We start from the raw sequence: 18798 nt of genomic DNA, 5'->3' as shown, positions 1-18798 counted from the left end.
TGCTGCCTCAGGCCTGGCCCAGAGAGGGGCCTCGCTTAGACCCTTGCCTTTCACTAAAGATGGTCCCTGAGAAGCTCCGGTTCCCTCCTAGATCCCACCTCTGCTCTCGGCCCCAGGACCTCAAAACACTTTGGGGCAAGCCGGGCTACACTGCTGGCAGGCGTGCAGCAACCTCCAGAGCATTCATTCCCAACTTGGGTTCAGAAAGGGATGGTTCACTGAAAAGCAAATTGTCTTAAAAGCTACGGAAACGTGCACATTTCATACGCCTGTCCTAGTCGAAAATGGAGCACAGATTCTGCAGCAGTTCATATTTTTGTTTACTTGGCCACTTTAACAAAAAAGTCCTAGGGAAAGCTGTACAAATTAGTACAGGTCCGCAGTTTTAAAAGAGAAGAAAAAGCACTTAGCTCTAGCAAGCCTCTAACTGTAGGGACCACTGATTTAGGGAGATGATCCTGCTAAGCCTGTAGTCTGTGCCCTGTTTCAACCAGGGACAGCAGATATTTAAATGGGAGTTGCTCTCCTGGGTCAGTTTTCACAAGAGGATGGTGTAGGCCATGAACTTGTACCTTCAAGCAAAAGGCTTCATTGAGATTCACGGCTACGGAACCAGGGAGCCTAACCTGTAACAGGGTCCACCGGTAACTTGCCATGTGCCTTCGGCCAGAGCCTTAGGAAGTATGGCGTGTCCGCAGTGTGGGATGCTGGCTCCTCAGGAGGCACAAGCAGGTTGGAGGGTATGTCGACTCTGCAGCTAGGGACGCTCTGCTACTTATGCCTGGAGAGCAGGTTACCTCTCACTCAGTTTGTTCATCTGTACAATGGGAATAACGGTATCCATTCCCAAGTCCAGTGTGCAGACGGAGATGATGTATGTAAAGAATCCAGGCCGGGCGCGGTGGCTCACGCCTGTAATCCCAGTACTTTGGGAGGCTGAGGCGGGTGGATCACGAGGTCAAGAGATCGAGACCATCCTGGTCAACATGGTGAAACCACATCTCTACTAAAAATACAAAAAATCAGCTGGGCATGGTGGCGCATGCCTGTAATCCCAGCTACTCAGGAGGCTGAGGCAGGAGAATTGCCTGAACCCAGGACGTGGAGGTTGCGGTGAGCCGAGATTGCACCATTGCACTCCAGCCTGGGTAACAAGAGTGAAACTCCGTTTCAAAAAAAAAAAAAAAAAAAAAAAAAAAGAATCCAGCAAATGCTGCAGGCTCAGTCAAGAGTCCTGGGTGATCTATCCTGACTATTCAGTGCCCTTTCATTAACATTAACTGGCCAACTGGGCTACCCCTATATAGTCAAAGTAAGGTTGAGATGATACAGAAGCCACATTAATGAAAAACAATGTTCTATTTCCAGGCCCCCTAAACCTGAACGATCAGATTTTGTGGCTGAAATTGATGAGTTCAAGTCACCGTATCAAGGCTGAGATCTGCATTTCCTTACAGCTGTTACCATCGTTGGTAATGGCCTTACATCTGTTATGATGTAAATAAAAAAGAAGGGAAGAAAATGTTGTCATTAAAGAAAAATTATAGCATCTGGGGTCTCTCTTCAAATATACAACGTGAATGTTTTAGAAGTCCGCTCGATATCTATAGCAAGAATCTTTGACCAATGTAACCATTTTAATCGCATGCATGACTGATTCCATGAAATAATTCACTTTCAAGCTATTTTTTTACACTCATATTTTCCACATGAAAAGAGCCCTGCTCTTCCATGGAAACTGACATTAGCACAATATGGTTAACTAAACAAAAGATCTCCTTCACTCGAATTTCAACAGTTTTTCCACCAATGTTCCTCTTTTCCATGCTGGTCCTAATGCAGGACCCCTGCTGCCATGAGTTCCTCTGTCTTGGTCTCCTATGACCTCTGACAGTTCTGCCATCTTCCTTGTCCCTCATGACCATAACACTTTTACATAGCACTGAGCTATATTGGCAAATGTCCCTCCATTTGGGTTTGCTGGCAGTTTCAGAGTGCTTCCATCAAGGTGATGCATTTTTGGCAGGAAGCCTACACCACGAGGCTGCATGAGAGCTGGAGTGGCACATGGGGGTGGGGGGGGAGGCTTCTGCCAGCTGTCTCCACAGTGAAGCTACCACCTTTCCCTGTGTAATTATTCAGGGAGGATGCCTCGAGGCCATGCAAATCTTGTTTCTCCTCAAAGTTTCACCCCCTATCTTTGCCTCTATCAATCAATGGATCTTTTTTGCAACAATTACCAGTGTGCCTGTCTGCCTAATGGCAATTTTTCTGTTTTTTAGATGCAGCCACGTTTTCATGCACCCCACAAAGGCTGCAGCCCCTCACTTCAATAACTATTCCTTTTTTCAGCAGACACACAGTCTCAGCCGTGAAAGCATTCAGACTCTAGCCTTCCTCCCTTTCACCTCCTCTCTCCTGCTGTATTTCCAACGCGCTCCAGCAGCGGAACAAAACCCAAAGCAGTGCCCTTTTATTATCTGGCTAGCTGGGCTACCGCTACATAGTAAACATAAGGTTGAGACTGGCCAGAAGCCAGATTAATGAAAAATAAAATTGTGATTCATTCCCAGGCCTCTTAAGCCTGAATGTTGAGATTTTGTGGCTGATACTGATGAGTCCAAGTTACCAGATCAAAACCGAGGTTTGCATTTCCTTCTACGTTGCACAGCTGCAGCCATGGGACAGAATGCTCCAGATTCCTGCTTTCTTACATTTGATAAGCATCGGACAAAGAATGATGAAGGCTGCACTGGTCTGAGGCATTGCCAAGGGCTGCCGTCCATCCATCCTGACTGTCCTCGCCGTGGCCCCAGGATGTGGACACAGTTCCCGTGACTGCTAGCACCGGGCGCCATCTAGTGGAGCCCCTGACAACTAAACTGTCCCAGAAAAGCCTAGGCACTGGGCACCTGTGGGCCCCCATCCCCAGCCTACATGATGAGTGCACAGAGGGTCAGTGCCCGTCTCCCATGGCACTGCCTCCCTACATTTACGTCAGTAGCATAAGAAACGAAGGAGGAGGGTGGGTGTGGCTCTTGCTATGAATGGATGGAATTAACCAGGACAGGAGAGGACAGGCAGGTTTGCACGAAGGACCCTGCAGGGCCACAGTACATGCAATGGCTGGCCGGTCCACTGCAGGAGGCCAAGACTCTGGAGTGGAGGTGGCAAAATCAAAAGGCTAGTATGGGCCAGGCTCTGATGGCCAGAATGGCCAAGGACTTGGCTTGATTGTGAGAGTGAGCTTTTAAGACAATCAACTGAGCCTCAGAGGTCAGAGTGTTGGGATGACTGGCTCAGTCCTGGGGTTCATGACCTGGAGAAAGGGGATGGCATGAGAGAAAGCCATGTGGACAGTCTCAGGTGATGCTGGGGCTCTGCAGACCCCGAGCCTCAGCCTGGGGACCCACGGATCCAGAAACACATTAAATATGGGACCAAGATGGAGAATATGATGTGCTGAGGTGTGAGCCATTTTCTCAAAGGGATGTCGGGGCCATTGTCAATAGTAATTTCATGAAAAAGCATCCCTGATGGGAGGTACCTGGCATGGTGTGGGTGAGCACACCGCCTCGCCACCAGCTCATACAACTGCTCTAGCTTAGGAAATTCCCTTAGACACTGTGAGGGTCCAGCTAGACTGGGAGCAGAAATCAGAGGGGGTCTGGGAGTTCAGAGGGAGAACATCTGACTCGGTGACTGGCAAAGCAGAGGAAGGGGGCAGATACCCAGAGTACTCGGGACCCTCAGCTCTGCAAGGCTTTGAGAGGCTGTACCGCCTGCTGCCTCCTGCAGTAACACCTCCAGGCCCCCGGCCTTTGCAATGAGACTGTCAGCCACAGGCCAGTGCAGACTCCACGTTAGGCAGCCCCAGAAGGCAGAACGTGTTCTGTGCTGAGCCAAAGTCATCCACAGTTACTTCTAGCCACAGGCCCTGTGCCAGCCGCTGCCTGGCCCCTCCTCGTGGCAGCCCGCCAACATCTGAGGGTTGGCATCCCTTCCTCACAGCTGCTCTTCCACATTTCCCCCTATTCTTCTGACCCCTGCCCACCAGACACTCTTCTCTGGATGCAATAATTCATCTTGCTGCATCCCAGGGACAGTCTTGACTTGCACAAGGAGGTCAGGACCCTTTCTAGACCTGGACACTGCACCCCACATCATGCACGGAAGGCCACAGACAGCAGTGGCTGAAACCTGTCCTCAGCCCTTGCAAAAAGGCAAAGAGAACATACTCCCAATTGCAACATGAGACTCTACGTTTCTCCCTGTTAAATTTCATCTCACTATGCTCACCCCTTAGGGTACACATGGGCCATGTGTTCATAAAAGTCACTGATGGAAACAGGAGGCCAGGGCGGGCTGGAGCACGTTCCGGGCACTGAGCCTCAGGAGCTTCTCCAACAGCAAGGCAGCTCCAGGCAGTTCTACTCTATCCCTCTCACTCTAATCTGTCACTCTCACTCGGGAGCCTCAGGGTCGGCTTGAAGCAGCGGTGCAGCCTCTCCCTCAAGGCAAGGCCCTAAGAGTTCTCTGCTGCTCCTTGCTCTCCGTTGCCTAAAACAGAGCAAAACAGAAACACTGGTGCTAGGACTCTCCCAGCTCAGACTAAAGAACGAGGCTTCCCCATGCTCCACGCTACAAAATGCAAAACACAGAGCAACAGACAATTAGGACTCCAGAGCCCTCTGTGAGCCCTATGAGATGAGGATCTGTAGACACTCAGCCAGGATGAAGGACCCAGCCATCTTCACTCTCCATAAAGGTTCTTCAGACCCAGTGCCAGCTAAGGAGGGGCTCCTGCACTCACTGCTCTTGTCTAAGGACACACAGGAAGCTATCTTATAGAGATATCAAAAGCAGCATACCACACAAAGTGATCTACATATTCAACGCCATCCCCATCAAAATATGAATGACATTCTTCACAGGAACAGAAAAAAAATCAATCGTAGACTGGACGCAGTGGCTAATGTCTATAATGCCAGCACTTTGGGAGGCCAAGACAGGTGGATCACTTGAGCTCAGGAGTTTAAGACCAGCTTGAGAAACATGGCAAAACCTCACCTCTACAAAAAATACAAAAATTAGCCTGGCATGGAGAGGTGCACCTGCAGTCCCAGCTACTTGGGAGGCTGAGGCAGGAGGATTACTTGAGCTGTAACTGTGCCACTACACTCCAGCCTGGGCAACAGAGGTTGACTGTGTCTCAAAACAAAACAAACAAAACAACAACAAAAATGAGAAAACAATCCTAAAATGTATATGGAACCACAAAAGATGCCAAATAACCAAACCAATCTTCAGCAAAGCTGGAGGCATCACACTACACAACTTCAAAACACACGACAGAGCTACAGTAACCAAAACAGCATGGTACTGGCATAAAAAACACACAGAGATCAATAGAACACAATACAGAACACAGAAATAAATCCATACACTTACAGCCAACTGATTTTTGACAAAGGTGCCAACAACACACAATGGAAACCACCAAAATGTCCACCAACCAATGAACAAATAAAGGAAATGTGGTACATGTGTGCAATGGAATACTATTCAGCCATTAAAAAGAATGAAATGCTGTCATTTGCAGCAACATGACTAAGCCTGGAGGCATTATGTTAAGTGAAATAAGCCAGACACAGAAAGACAAATGTCACAAGACCTCACTCATATGCGAAGTCTTGAGAAGGGGAGATCACAGAAGCAGTAAGTAGAACAGCAGCTACCAGAGGCTGAGGAGGGGCCAGCGGCGGACAGGGAGAGGCTGGTCAGTGGGCACAAAGTTACGGTGGGAGGAACAAGCTACTGCACAGCAGGGTGACTAGGGGCTGGGCGCAGTGGCTTTTGCCTGTAATCCTAGCACTTTGGAAGGCTGAGGTGGGTGGATCACCTGAGGTCAGGAGTTCAAGACCAGCCTGGCCATCACGGTGAAACCCTATCTTTTAAAAATAAATAAATAAATAAATAAGAAAAAAAAAAACAAACAATGCTGCCTTGTGTATTCCAAAATAGTTAGAAGAGAGAATTATGAATGTTCTCACCACAAAGGAAAGATGAATGTTTGAGATAAGGAACATACTAAATATTTGATTTTTACACAATGTACACATTTACTGAAACATCATAGTTTACCCCATAAATATGTACAATGATTATGTGTCAGTAAAAACAAAAAAGTAAAAAGCAAAACAAAGCAGCAGCCACAGACAGGGTCAGGTGTACCGCCACCCTGTGCACACACAATCCTATTAATATCTACAAACCCATCTTCCACCCAGGTTCCAGAACCTGCCCACCCCACCCAGTTCTCCCAAGCACACAATTCAGAATCCCGCCTGTGCTGTGGCCCATAATCAGCAAGGCCACGTTCATAGCCAACAGCATCCGTCACTCATCCCCATCGTCATCTGGTCTCCCCAATTCCTTCTGAGTCAGCCCTGAGCTCAGATCCCCCTCATCTGCTGTTCTTCCTTGACATCCTTCTGAGTCCTCCACCCCTCCTTCTCTCTGCTTCCTCCTCCATTCAGAAACAGGTCCCTGCTCTCCTTCCTACAGATCACAGCGTCATGGAGGTGCTCTCCTTTGACCAAGCCGTGTCTCCTGAGATTCCCCTCCCTCTCTGTCCACCAGGGAGGCCATGGCAAGATCGCATGCAACTGTCACCTCTTATGTCACAAGGCAACTGCCACTTTCTTGGGGAAACCCAGTCCTAGAGACTCCCAGGACAGAGCTCTTTTCCCTAGGAAATCCTCCTCGGCAGCCTTTGCCAAAATCGTGCTGCAAAAAACAAGTCTAGTGTTCTCATGACACCTGTAACCCAGATCTTAGTAAGTCACCACACTTGGACTGGCCAAGAAGCCCAGGCTTCCCCTTCTTTCCTTCCTGCGCCAGGAGACACAGTCCCACATCCACACTAAAGAGACCTAAGCCTGTGTGTCCCTTTTGTTATGGCTGCCCCTAAAAGTAATAACCCAGTTCAATGCCGCGTGACATGGGCTGTCTCGCTTCAGCAGGCTGAACTGTGGATTCCAGTAGTTCGCTTCAAACTATATCATCAATGTGTTCACGGTTATACCATTTCTTGAGTTTCTATCTATATGCCAAACAAACCCCAGTGGACACAGCAGGAGTGAGAGCCGCAGAGGGAAACACAGCGCTCAGGGGAAATCAGAAAACAGCCTCTCTCCCTGAATGTGCATTTCTCTCGGATTGCCTTTCTGGGAAAGTGTGGCCCAGCTGCACAGCCAGCCGGCTGGGAGGGTTTCTGTGAAGCCTCAGCCCCCACAGTCCCCACAGACCCTACAGCAGTACCCCCCGCCAACCCCACGCCTCCCCCGTGGCTCTTACCTGATATTTTGACTGGACTTTGAAAGCTGGGTTGAATTTTATGTACATTATCATTTTTTAACACCTGATCCAGAGGAGATCTTTCAAAGAAGGTGAGTACAACTTCTGATCTAGAATACTGGGGAGATACACAGGGATTACTAAAAATGAACAGCCTCCACACACTGGCCCTATCTATCAAGAGGTGGCCCTGCTCCTCCACAGAGGTGGCCCATGTGACGCGAATGCCCCATGAATGTCCGGACGCCCCATGGCTGACCGCAGGGGCGAGGCTGCCCTTACTGCCCAGCCCTCATGTGTTCATAGCTCAGGCGGCAGGAATACAAGGCCTCAGCGACGTGGGCAGTGGAGGGAATCACAGCTCCGATCGATGCAGTTTCACTCACGCCTCCCTCCCTCTATAATAACTGTAGGCCGTGTCCACTCTCCCCATTTGCCAGGAAGAAATGGAAGCTGCCAGGAGTGAAGGCGGACTGCCTGGCGCTCAAGTCCAGGTTCTTAACCACCACTCACGCCGAAGGCCACAGGCTGACGTGGAAATCCATCAAATCTACGCAATGTGCCCCACTGTGCTGACGCCAGCGTTCCGCATGGCTTCTACATGTCTGTTCTAAAACCCCCCTCGCAAGACAGTGGATTCTGAGCCAAGGCAGAAAGCAAAGCCCTCCGCAGCTGAGGGGCCCCATGCCCTTCCTGCTCACGTCTCCTTGTATCCCTCACTTCCACTCTGTTCCCAGGGAGGAAGCACCAGGGCCACTGGAGCCCACAAAAGCCTTCTTTCCCTGATTACACCTGCACGCCTTCACCCTCATCCCTATCACCCGGTACTTCTAGCGGGGGAACAAACTGGCAAATGAGCCAGAGTGAGTCAACTCTCTGGGAGACGGACGCCTTTCATAGTGGGAGGTGCCAGGCCTCCCACATCCCCGCCCAGCCCGGGGCCGGACCACACTCACTTTACAGGGCATGCTTATGATCATCTTCAGCAGCTTCTCCACCTCATTGAGCCTAGTCTCTATGTCATGGGCCTCCTTTATGGCAACCAGTCCTAGAATTGAGACAGAAATGCCCAAAGTCAGAAAAGCACATCAGGAAATGCGCTCCCAATTCAATCCACAACAGGCGCCCACGAACGGCCAGCATGGCCCTCTGTAATGAATGAGACGTCGGGAACATTTGCTCAGCCTCACGCAGCTACAGCCCCATCCTGGAAGGCCTGCTCTAAGCTTCATTCGACGTTTCAGATACCCAATGAACGATAAGTCTGTGATGGAGTTGGTGCTGTCAATCTCAAAGTGGGATGAGAGGCGTAAGATCCCTCCAAGTGGGGCAGCCTGGCAGATTCCATAATCACCCTGGTCACGGCCAGAGCTCAGCCCAGGGCGGCTCAGGTCCCATGAGCATGGTGGCCACAGCCGGGGTGCTGGCCCAGGACCAGCCCACCCCCAATGACACAGGGAAGGACTCGCTCTGCTGGCCACGGCTGCTCAGATCACAGACCCCTGGAAATGGAGCCCCTGTTTAGACCAGTCATTTACATGCCATGTTCAGAAGGAAAAGAAGTCAGATGTCTGCCTGGAGAAAGTGGACATGACTCATGCCACTTTCCAGGAATCTGAGCTTCCGTGCTTCTTACGGTCAACCACATGCTTGAGTGGCTCTTACAGTATTTTATTTTTAAAACACCACAACTCAAGGCATGAAGACTCGGGTGCTTTTCTAGCTCCTCATGAGAAATACAGACAGAGCAGAAGTCTTCCCATCACAGCTGCTATCCCTCAGCTTCGCAGGGATGGGGAAGTAGGTTCCCAAGGATATTGGCCTCTCCCCCACACTGATGTGACTAAGGCTGATGCAAACGTGCCTGTGAGCGGCGACGAAACCACAAAGCCTTAAGTTCTAGAACTATTAATGGCAAAAACCGTGATGACTGCCTTTAATTCTGCACCAACCTAGTATTTCCAGTCACAGAGGCTAAGGTTTTCAGAAGTTCTGGTCTGATTTTGTTTTACAGGGTAAAAGTCTGTTCAGTTTTCAAGCAATTCATTGAATAGGTTTATAAAAAGAGATAAAAATAATTTCTGCTGGGTGTGGTGGCTCACGCCTGTAATCCCAGCACTTTGGAAGGCCGAGGCAGGTGGACCACAAGGTCAGGAGATCGAGACCATCCTGGCTAACATGGTGAAACCCTGTCGCTACTAAAAATGCAAAAAAAAGAAAAAAAAAAAATGATTAGCTAGGCATGGTAGCACACACCTGCAGTCCCAGCTACTCTGGAGGCTAAGGCAGGAGAATCACTTGAACCCGGGAGGTGGAGGTTGCAATGAGCCGAGATGACGCCACTGCACTACAGCCTGGGCGACAGAGTGAGGCTCCAACTCAAAAAATAAATAAATAATAAAAAATAAAAAAAATAAGTTCTCATACTTCCTGACTAAAGTTAAGAGGCTCCAGAGCACAGAGCCCATGGAAACTCCCGCCACGGCTCCCTAGACATAGATAGAGGCACTCCTGAAAGCATGGGCTATCACAGGGACATCCTCATAACTGGGGTCCACAGGAGTCAGTGGAGGCCAGGAACCTTCTCCCCACTTCCTCAATCACGTGCCAGTTGCCCCTTGGCCTGGCTCAGCTGGTATCCTAGCAGGCATCCCTGCCTGGCAGTGTCTGACCTGCCCCCTCCACTGACCTCAGCCACCCGGGCCCAAGCGGCCAGCTGTGCAGGGTATAAGTGTCCAAGCGGGGCAGGCTCTGTTGTCTGCGAGTCACCCACTAGTAAACCTTGGGGCCTCCGTCCATGTGGTCTGTGCCTACACCTAAACACAATTCCCTGGCCGTCACCAGAGGAAGGGACTGGACCACCCTCTGCCATCTTCCCCAACCTCACCCCACCTCCCCACATGCTGAGGCGAGCAGGGGGCAGAAGGAAGAAAAACAGAAAACAACAAAAGTAACCGACTCTCTGGATGTCTCTTCCCCAAGCCCTGAACTCCTTGCATAGAATTTCTAATATTTATATACTGCAATCTACACAGAATTTCAAATATTTATATACTACAAGATGTATATATGCGCCGCTCTTTCAACCAAAATGCTTTGATCCTCTGCTTGCTACAGGGAAGTCTACCAAGGAAAACGGAGCCAATTCAAAATTCCGAAAAAATTGTTTTTAAAGAAAAGACAATTATATAACTCATTCCCACAAAGCACTTCTTTATTTGAAGACACGCAAAACTACTGTTCTATTTCAACTTTTCTTACAGCTAGAATACTAGTTTTAAGTTGATCAAATGATGACACAGTAGTTGTATTCAGTTTACAAGATCAGCTTCTTGCATAGTCAATGCATCCAGCACATGTATACTCATTTCATAGGACAGAAAGCGCGATCTAACAGTTTGTAAGTATCACAGGGTTTCATAACACTTTTATCTTTGCTTGGCTGACATCTCTTTGGCTACATGTTTGATTTGATTCATGTGCACCTCTTGGTTGGCTTGCTAACCTCCAAGGGTAACACTAGGGAGATAAATACATTCTGTGGTTCACTGGTCTCCTTTTAGTATGACCAAATTTAGCAAATAAAACACGGCATGCCTAACTAAATGTGAATTTCAGATAAACAACGAATAATGCAAAAGCAGGGACAGACTCACACTAAAAACATATTTGCTGCTTATTTGACATTCAGACCTAACTTTGGATCCTGTATTTTATCTGCTTACACTATCTTCTTTGTGACTCATCTTCCAGACTAAATTACAGAATGGCAAGTGTACCTGCTCGGGCCCCTGGAAACCCTGTTAGTATTTTAGTTGAGCGTGCAGACCCTTCTCCACCCGACCCCAGCCCACCTACCTCACCAACTCTGTGCCCTGTAAAAACCCACCCTCACGCCAACCCTGAGACACGTTAGTATTTTAGTTGAGCGTGCAGACCCTTCTCCACCCGACCCCAGCCCACCTACCTCACCAACTCTGTGCCCTGTAAAAACCCACCCTCACGCCAACCCTGAGACACAGGCCCTCGCTGTCCAACAGCCTCCAGGAGAGCTGTCCTCCGGCCTCCCTCACCTCCAGGCTCACGATGGGGCAAATCCACTCGGGCAAAAGCCACCTGCTCTGTGACGATGGGACTGGGTCCTCCCTGTGGGCCCAGAAAGCCCATCCCGCCCTCTACAGCCTCTTGCCCCTCTACGATGACTGTGCTTCACCTGCGGGTCTCCCCAGGGACTAGTGGGAGCCATAGGGCAGGAGGCGCCATAGGCTCATCTCCCAGTGACCAGCAACCAGCACAGTGCCCGGACCACGCAAGGGATGCAATGGTCGCTGGCTGTTTGCTGGCAGAATAAACTTGCATCACACGAGGCACAAGTAGACAGGTGTTAGTTACTCTCCTGTGTGGGTTCCAGCTGCCCTGGGGCAGCACCCCAGCCTCAGTCTTCTCGTCATTACCCTCTCTCTGCCTGATCCCAGGCAGAAATGACCAGCAGCAGGCTCTTAGGTCACCAGCCTCAAAGAAGAGTCTCCAGGGCCAAGCGGCAGTAAAACTGCTGAGCCACGCTGGTTTGACTTTATTTGCAGAAATGTGCAGAACCACATTGCTTCCTTTCACCTGTTTTTATGTTTCTGGATGGAGGCCAAATTGTGCTCCTTGAGAATGTAAACACGCTTACCAACCAAACAAAAGCGGCCTGGGAAAATTTAAATGGGGAAAGTGAGGAGCTGGAATCCCTCCCTGCAAGCACAGAAACGACCAGTGCTTACTCTTTAAGCCCTAGGCTTTTTAGTTAGGGCCACTTCCATTAAAGAATTCCCTGTTCCAGCTGCTCGTGGTGACAAACTGTCATCTGGATCAGCTTTCTCAGGACACTGCAGTCCCTTCTCCATGGAGACAGTCCACCTGAAAGACAACAAGTGCTGGTCCCTTCGCCAGGAGGGGCCGCAGCTGATTCATGAAGTGATGAATTCTGCTAAACTTACTGAAACCCACATGATTGACGGCAGCACAGTGGGGCGGCGGCTGCTCCAGCTGCTGCGAGAGGAGCTCCGGAGCACACCCACCAGAATGTGGTCGGGTGCTGCCCTGAGCAGCAAAGACCTCCCCCCCACCCCCAATCAAGATGTGGCCCCGATAAGAGGCTACAGACAGCCTGGCCTTCTTAAAACGCCAAAGTTCACATCTCCCTACTCCCCCCTTCGATTGTTTTTAAAATGTTTTAAATACACCAAACGGATGAGTGTATTTCATGTGGAAGGAAAATGCTTTTTAAAAAAAACTGTGTAGCTGTCCACTGGGATCACAGCGCAGAAATGAAAGAAGTCTTCATTTTGCAATTTTGGATGGTTTTACTCTCTGTTCCACAGCTGAAAACCTCAAATGCCTGCTGCCACCACACCAAATGACAACTACTCAAATTTATAAAGAAAAGGTTCTGAGCAGAATCCACATTTAAGACACTGCTTTATTTTCCAGGGACAGATGAGAAGAACTATGAGTTTAAGAAATACTGCTTCCCCCAGAGCAAACTATTGTGCGCATTTGTGTTTCTTTCTATCCTACCTGGTGTACTCTTCCTTCGTAACTCAAGTGCTTCGGCTTCCGATGGCTAGTGGAACTTTTCCAAATGTCACCTGTTTATCATAAGCAACGATTTGAAAACTTGTTTTCAAAACTGCACTTAAATACAATTAAGATCATCTAAAACTTTTGCTTTTATATTCCAAATATTGTTAATGGTATAACAATTCTGTGGGGCTCTTGTCCGAGTTAGTTTTACTGTCTGAGATCACACAGATAAATACCGCAGGCAGGTAAGAGGGCTGCCTATTCTCTTAAGAGAACCGTCAAACGGAAGCAGAGCAGCTTGAGTCAGCTTTCAGGACTGGCCAGAAGGAGGCGCGCACGCTCCGCAGAAAACGCAGGAAGGCGTTCACTGCAACGCACGCTTAGGGACGTCTTAAGCTCAGAGCTCACAGCCCCGGAAACTGTTCTAATTTCTGATAAAGTATAATCACTAATATGACCTCAACTTTTAAAATGTCATCCTACACAATTTGTGACATGAGAATTTCATCCAGATGTAGCCAAAGAGTTAAGAATTTGAAACCAAAAAACTGGTAACACGACAGTACATAAACACCAGTGGGTCAGCTGGACACGCACTTGGGGGCTGAGTATCAGCAGGAGGCAGCGGTGGGACTTTTCTTTCTAAAGGAGTTTGGCCTGGGAAGTTGAAAACACAGCATGGTATCTGTCAGTTTGGGATTCGCTGCTTTCTGCAAACACAAGCACCTGATTTGTTCTTGGAGACACAACTGAACGCGCTGGAGTCAGCACAAGGATCTGACAGTGAGAGCCAACATAAACAAACGCGGCTTCTGAGTCTCAGAAACCCGGGTCCAGAGTCGCACTTTTTTGGGAAGTGTTGAGGCTTTGGGCTCCACACTTGTGGTAACTGGCCCAGCTTCCTCAGGGAGGCCCTTGGCCATCTGACTAGTGGGAGGGCGTCCTGCTCCCACAATTCTGAAACCCCAAGAGGGATGCTGCTCGGGTGCGCTGGGAGGTCACGCATGAAGGACCGTCCACTACCCAAAAACAGGCCTCTCTGAGTGCTCTGAGGACGCTTTCCTACATGCACACAACAGACAGCCCCGGGGAAACGCTCTTCGAAGTGAACTTTCAGACTAAATCATAAATTACATTTCCATTGTGTCCTTTCCATTTAACAAACGTGCCCATCAGCACACTACACAGACGCAGAAGTGAAGGGGGGATGGAGCCTCATCTCGTGTCTGCATAGGAGGCAGACACTCTCTAAAGGTGGAGTATAATACACATTTTGGAAAATAAATATCTAAAATGTTTCGGGAAAACCTTTAAAACTTCCTAAGTACCTGTTTTCTAAACAGGCAGTCAATACTTAGAAGCAGCCAGTTAAGAACTCACTAGCTGGTGATTCGATGGATAACTAAGCATCCCAAGGAAGTTCTAACTCCCCGGGAACCTGGGGCTGCTCTTTGCTCTGAGACTCACGCACTTCCGCACTTCCACCTGCGCCAGGACAGAAGGCTTCCCCCCACACCTCCACCCTGCAATGCACCAGGGGTGCCCAGCAGCTGGTCCACAGCCAGCCCCACCCCCCACCCTACAGCTTTTCAGGAGTGAAGAGCTGAGCTGAGAACGCAGGAGGAAGAGATGGAAGGGGTGGAGGAAACAGAGAATGCCCGGAGGACCCAAGCCGGGGCCTGAGGGAAGCCTCCCTTTCTTCCTCTGCAGCAGCTACTGCCTCCTGCACCTGGAACGAGGCTCCTGGAGTGAGTGGAAAAGACGTGTTTGACTTAACCTTACTGAGCTGCGCTCTTCCCATAATCCTGCCTTCTCTAGGCCTTTTCATTTTTCTCCCCACTAAAAGTCAAATCCCCTGGCTAAATTTTACACTCAACATTTTCCAACAGCCATCCACTTAGCCAGTCGGGCTTGCAGCAACACAGGTACCTGGCGGAGCGGCCCACCCAGGCGGGAAGGAAGCACTTGGCTCCCTCTACCCAAAGCACCACAGCTCCTCCTCCACCAGGCTGGGGATACCACGGCCAACAAGATGACGAGATCCCGGCCTCCCGGCACCTTCATGCTAGCCAGGAGGGCCAGCAGGAGGCAAACGCGGACCACAAAGTGTCCCCCACCTGGCAAATCCGGATGCTAAGAGGAGGTACAGCAGGGGATCCCCCCACTCCGGGGCAGGAGGCAGCCTGAAGGGTGAACAGATATAAGGGTGAAAGGGGTTGGGGAAAAGGGGAGTGCGATGGGGAATGTGGAGGGCAGGAGTGGGGAAGGCTGAGACCAGTAAATACAAGCAGGGTCTCACAAACCCTGTGAAAGGAGGTGACAGCTTCCCATGGAGAACTCTGTGCACTTGGCAATCCTTATTTATTTTTATTTATTTTATTTAGAGACAAAGTCTCGCTCTTGTCACCCAGGCTGGAGTGCAGTGGCACAATCTCAGCTCACTGCAACCTCCACCTCCAGGGTTCAAGCAATTCTCCAGCCTCAGCCTCCCGAGTAGCTGGGACTACAGGCGTGTGCTACTACACCCAGCTAACTTTTGTATTTTTAGTTGAGATGGGGTTTCACCATGTTGGCCTGGCTGGTCTCGAATTCCTCACCTCAAGTGATCCGCCTGCCTCGGCCTCCCAAAGTGCTGGGATTACCGGCGTGAGTCACCACATCCAACAATTCTTTCTTAGGGTCACAGGTACCCTGGCCCCGGGATTTTATGGTAATCCAAGTCTGGCCCACACCCAGCACCAATTCTAGTTTCTGGACCAGCAAGGCCACAGGCCCAGTCCTAGGGATCCCACTGAAGTCGGTGATGACCCCCTCTGTGGACTCTGTCTCTTTAGCCAGGGCAGGGGTATTCTCTCAGGGAGGATGGGGGGAGGTAGGCCCATGAGTGAGCCGTCCTGCCAAGAGCCAGCCAACACTCTCCCGCAGACCACTGTCATCAAGGGAATGCAGCACATGCCAGGGCAAAGGGCAGACGGTCCCAAAGCCAGCAGCCTGCACGCGTCCAGCCTGGTGCTGGGCCCTCTGCGGATACCACTGCTTTCGATGCTCGCAACCGCCCTGTGTGCAGATGTTATTACTGCTATAGCATCAGCAACGCACCCGAGGCTTGAGGAACTGAGCCACTTGCCTGGAGTGACATGTAGGTGGCAAAGCCAGCATCCAACCCTACCTGTCTGGGTCCAAAGCCAGTGCTTTCAGTCTGAGCCTGACCCCTCCTAGGAAGGCCTGGCTGTGTACCCAGGTAGGGGGATCCCTGAACCTGACCCTTCTCACTGTAACTGAGCTGTGTCCCAGGTGGCTGAGCCACGGGCTGACCCCTCCCACCACGGCCCAGCTGTGTCCCAGGTGGGTGACCCAGAAATCCGGCAGGCCTCGATCTTTGTGGTGAGACTGAGAACTGGCACCCGTCAAAGTCTGAACTGCAAGCTCTGCCCTCCCCCTCTGCGCCCGGTCCAACGGCTGCCCACCTTGTGTTTTCCTCTGAGTCTAACACATAAGCAGTTTCTTAAACATGGGAAGAAATCGTGCAGGTGTAAATTGGCAAAAGAGCTGCATGGTCTGTCTGATGTCCCCACTCCCTGTGGGGCAAGGCAAGAGGGGGCACAGCTAGAGGCGTCTGTCTGGAGAAGAATGTCACCACACGTGCTGAGCGCTCAGCTCCTCTCACCACCAAGCAGGGAGCTCAGATCCAGGTGCTCCTGAGCCGAGTCCTGGCTGCTCTGTGAGGAAGCTGCGGCTTTTCAGCACCGACCGCCACAGTGGAAGGCAGTAGCCCTGGAGGCAGGTCCGTCTGTGGAAGTGTCCGGTCCCAGCTGGGAGGTGAGCTCAGGTGTCACCTGAGGTCCAGGAGCTCAATCTGGGATGTCAGGGGCCGCAAACCAAACGCAGCCCAGTGGCCCTTTACAGAAAAGGAAGAGGATCCCAGGTACAGCAGGATAGGGGAAGCAGAGTGGAAGGCAGGCTTTAGGCTTGGGAAAGAAGAGCCAGACAGAAGGAAGAGAGAGGAAGAGGAGGCTGCGTGAAGGTGGGTGGTCCCACAGGAGCCCCAGCAGGGCGCCCCCAGTACATGGTGACTTGGCCAGGTCAAGAGAGTCAAAAATATGTCTGTGAGTCAGAAAAGAAGATCCAAGTCCCCTGAAAAGTGAAACTACCCCTGCTGGGTGGGGCCGAAGACACAGGTGAGGTTCTGCATGGGGGCAGGGCTGTGGCTGGAGGCAAAGGGCAGGCTCACCCAGCACCCCACTTGCAAGGGCCCACCGGCTGGGCCAGAGATGGTGCCTCTGTGCCCCTGCTCTGCTGCCCGGGACTGGTGTGGCCCATGATCATTTTTTAGCCACTGTCCCTAAGAAAGTCAACTCCCCGGCTTTGCAGCTGGCCCCTCAGGTGGGCGTCTCCCTTGTGTTTCGGGGTAACACAGAGCTTTCCCCTGTCATTGTCCACCTGAGAACAGCATGAGCAGGTTCAGGCCATGGATTGAAACACACATCTTCCTAGAGCTGTCACGGCAGTGGGACTCAGGTGGTCACACCTGTATCCATCCCTTTTCTGGTAATGTCCCGGATGCTAGTTCCCTGGCACTCAGCTCTCAAGTCTGAGAGTCTCCTAGCATGCGGGTAGATGAATGTCCTTGGTGATGACGGTGAGCACGGGCAGGTACATTAGCACCACACGGGCTCATGATCACGGGCCTTACTAAGAAAAAAGGCTAAAATCCCGCCTCCCAAGCCACCTTTTGCCTCATGCCAGCTCCTCCCGTAGACTCCTTCATGGCAATCCTGCCAGTCCTGCACCTCAGGCTGAAAACGCTGGGGTCATCCGCACACTCCTCTGCATTTCACGTCTGGCACTGCAGGGCCCCTGTGGCTCTCCCTCGATGCAAATCAGCATTTGCCCGCTTCTCCCACCTGCTCTGCTGCACCAGGCCCCAGCACCTGCCCTCGTTGGTCTTTCTCAGGAGAGCAGCCCAAGTTTGAGTCAGGCCACATCACTTCTCTGCTCAGAGCCCTCTCTGAATCAAAGAGCCCAAATGTGACCACAACATGCCCCTCTCCCTCCCTTCCTGACCAACACTCTCCACACCAGCCATTGTACCTCCTCACTCCCCAACCCCACCAGGCACATGCCAGCCTCAGGGCCTTTGCACTGCTCTTCCCACTGCCCAGAATCCTCTTCCCCAGGTATCCACTGGCTTGTTCCCCACTTTCCTTCAGGTCTCTATTCAAAGGTCACTTGTCCCTGATCTCTCCATCTAAACACAAAACCTCTTCCCTGCTCCTGCAAGTCACAGCTCCTTTCTTTGCTTACTTTTTTCTTTTGAACATTATCAGTATCTCTTATATTTTGTTACTTGTTTATCTTGTTTATTATTGGATTTCTCCCAACCAGAATATAAGAATCACGAGGGCAGGGATGTTCTTGGTCTCTTGTTCACTGCTGTGCCACCCTCACCTAGACACGTGGTAGGCACTGTGTAGACATTTGATGGAATGAATGAATGTAAAACGAAAATGTGGACTGTACAGCTGCTAAGAATCAAAGATCACCTGACTACTCGGGAATACAATTTGTTGCTGCAGGGGTGAGCTGGTTGGCTCAGACATGACAAAGCCTGAAACTATGAAAACAATGACCAAAACCGTCTAGGAGCCTCAAACTGCCAATAAGGAAATCCAGCATGTTAATGTTTTAAAGCCTAAACCTTCCTACATGTGACAGATGTAAATAAAGGGTAACCCTGAACCATGTTATGTATCGCACAGAGGGAATTTAAATGAAAGACTTGGGCCCACTGGTGTTGAGTTTGGAAAACATAAGAATGGAACACCGCCGGGCACGGTGGCTCACGCCTGTAATCCCAGCACTTTGGGAGGC

The 18798-nt window shown here is 50.5% G+C and overlaps 1 protein-coding gene and 1 long non-coding RNA gene across 2 annotated transcripts in view; both read right to left on the bottom strand.

Annotated features, from left to right (window-relative positions):
• Positions 1-18798, bottom strand: part of PXDC1 (PX domain containing 1) — a 30289-nt gene that overhangs the window by 7533 nt on the left and 3958 nt on the right. Inside the window, exons 2-3 of the mRNA XM_032250059.1 lie at positions 8316-8407; positions 7360-7477 (exon numbers count right to left, since the gene is read on the bottom strand). Of these exons, the coding sequence (XP_032105950.1) occupies positions 7360-7477; positions 8316-8407 (210 nt within the window). The remainder of the gene's footprint in view (positions 1-7359; positions 7478-8315; positions 8408-18798) is intronic.
• LOC116531338 lies at positions 10556-15362 on the bottom strand. Its single transcript, XR_004260378.1, has 2 exons — positions 11327-15362; positions 10556-11217 (listed from the first exon to the last, which is right to left on the bottom strand). It is a non-coding gene; the product is annotated as an uncharacterized LOC116531338 (long non-coding RNA).

This window comes from Sapajus apella, unplaced genomic scaffold (genome assembly GCF_009761245.1).
Source record: "Sapajus apella isolate SASKATOON/1434 unplaced genomic scaffold, GSC_monkey_1.0 scaffold70, whole genome shotgun sequence".
Lineage (NCBI taxonomy): Eukaryota > Metazoa > Chordata > Mammalia > Primates > Cebidae > Sapajus > Sapajus apella.
The sequence above is the reverse complement of the archived record's forward strand: the minus strand, read 5'-3'. Positions and strand labels throughout refer to the sequence as shown.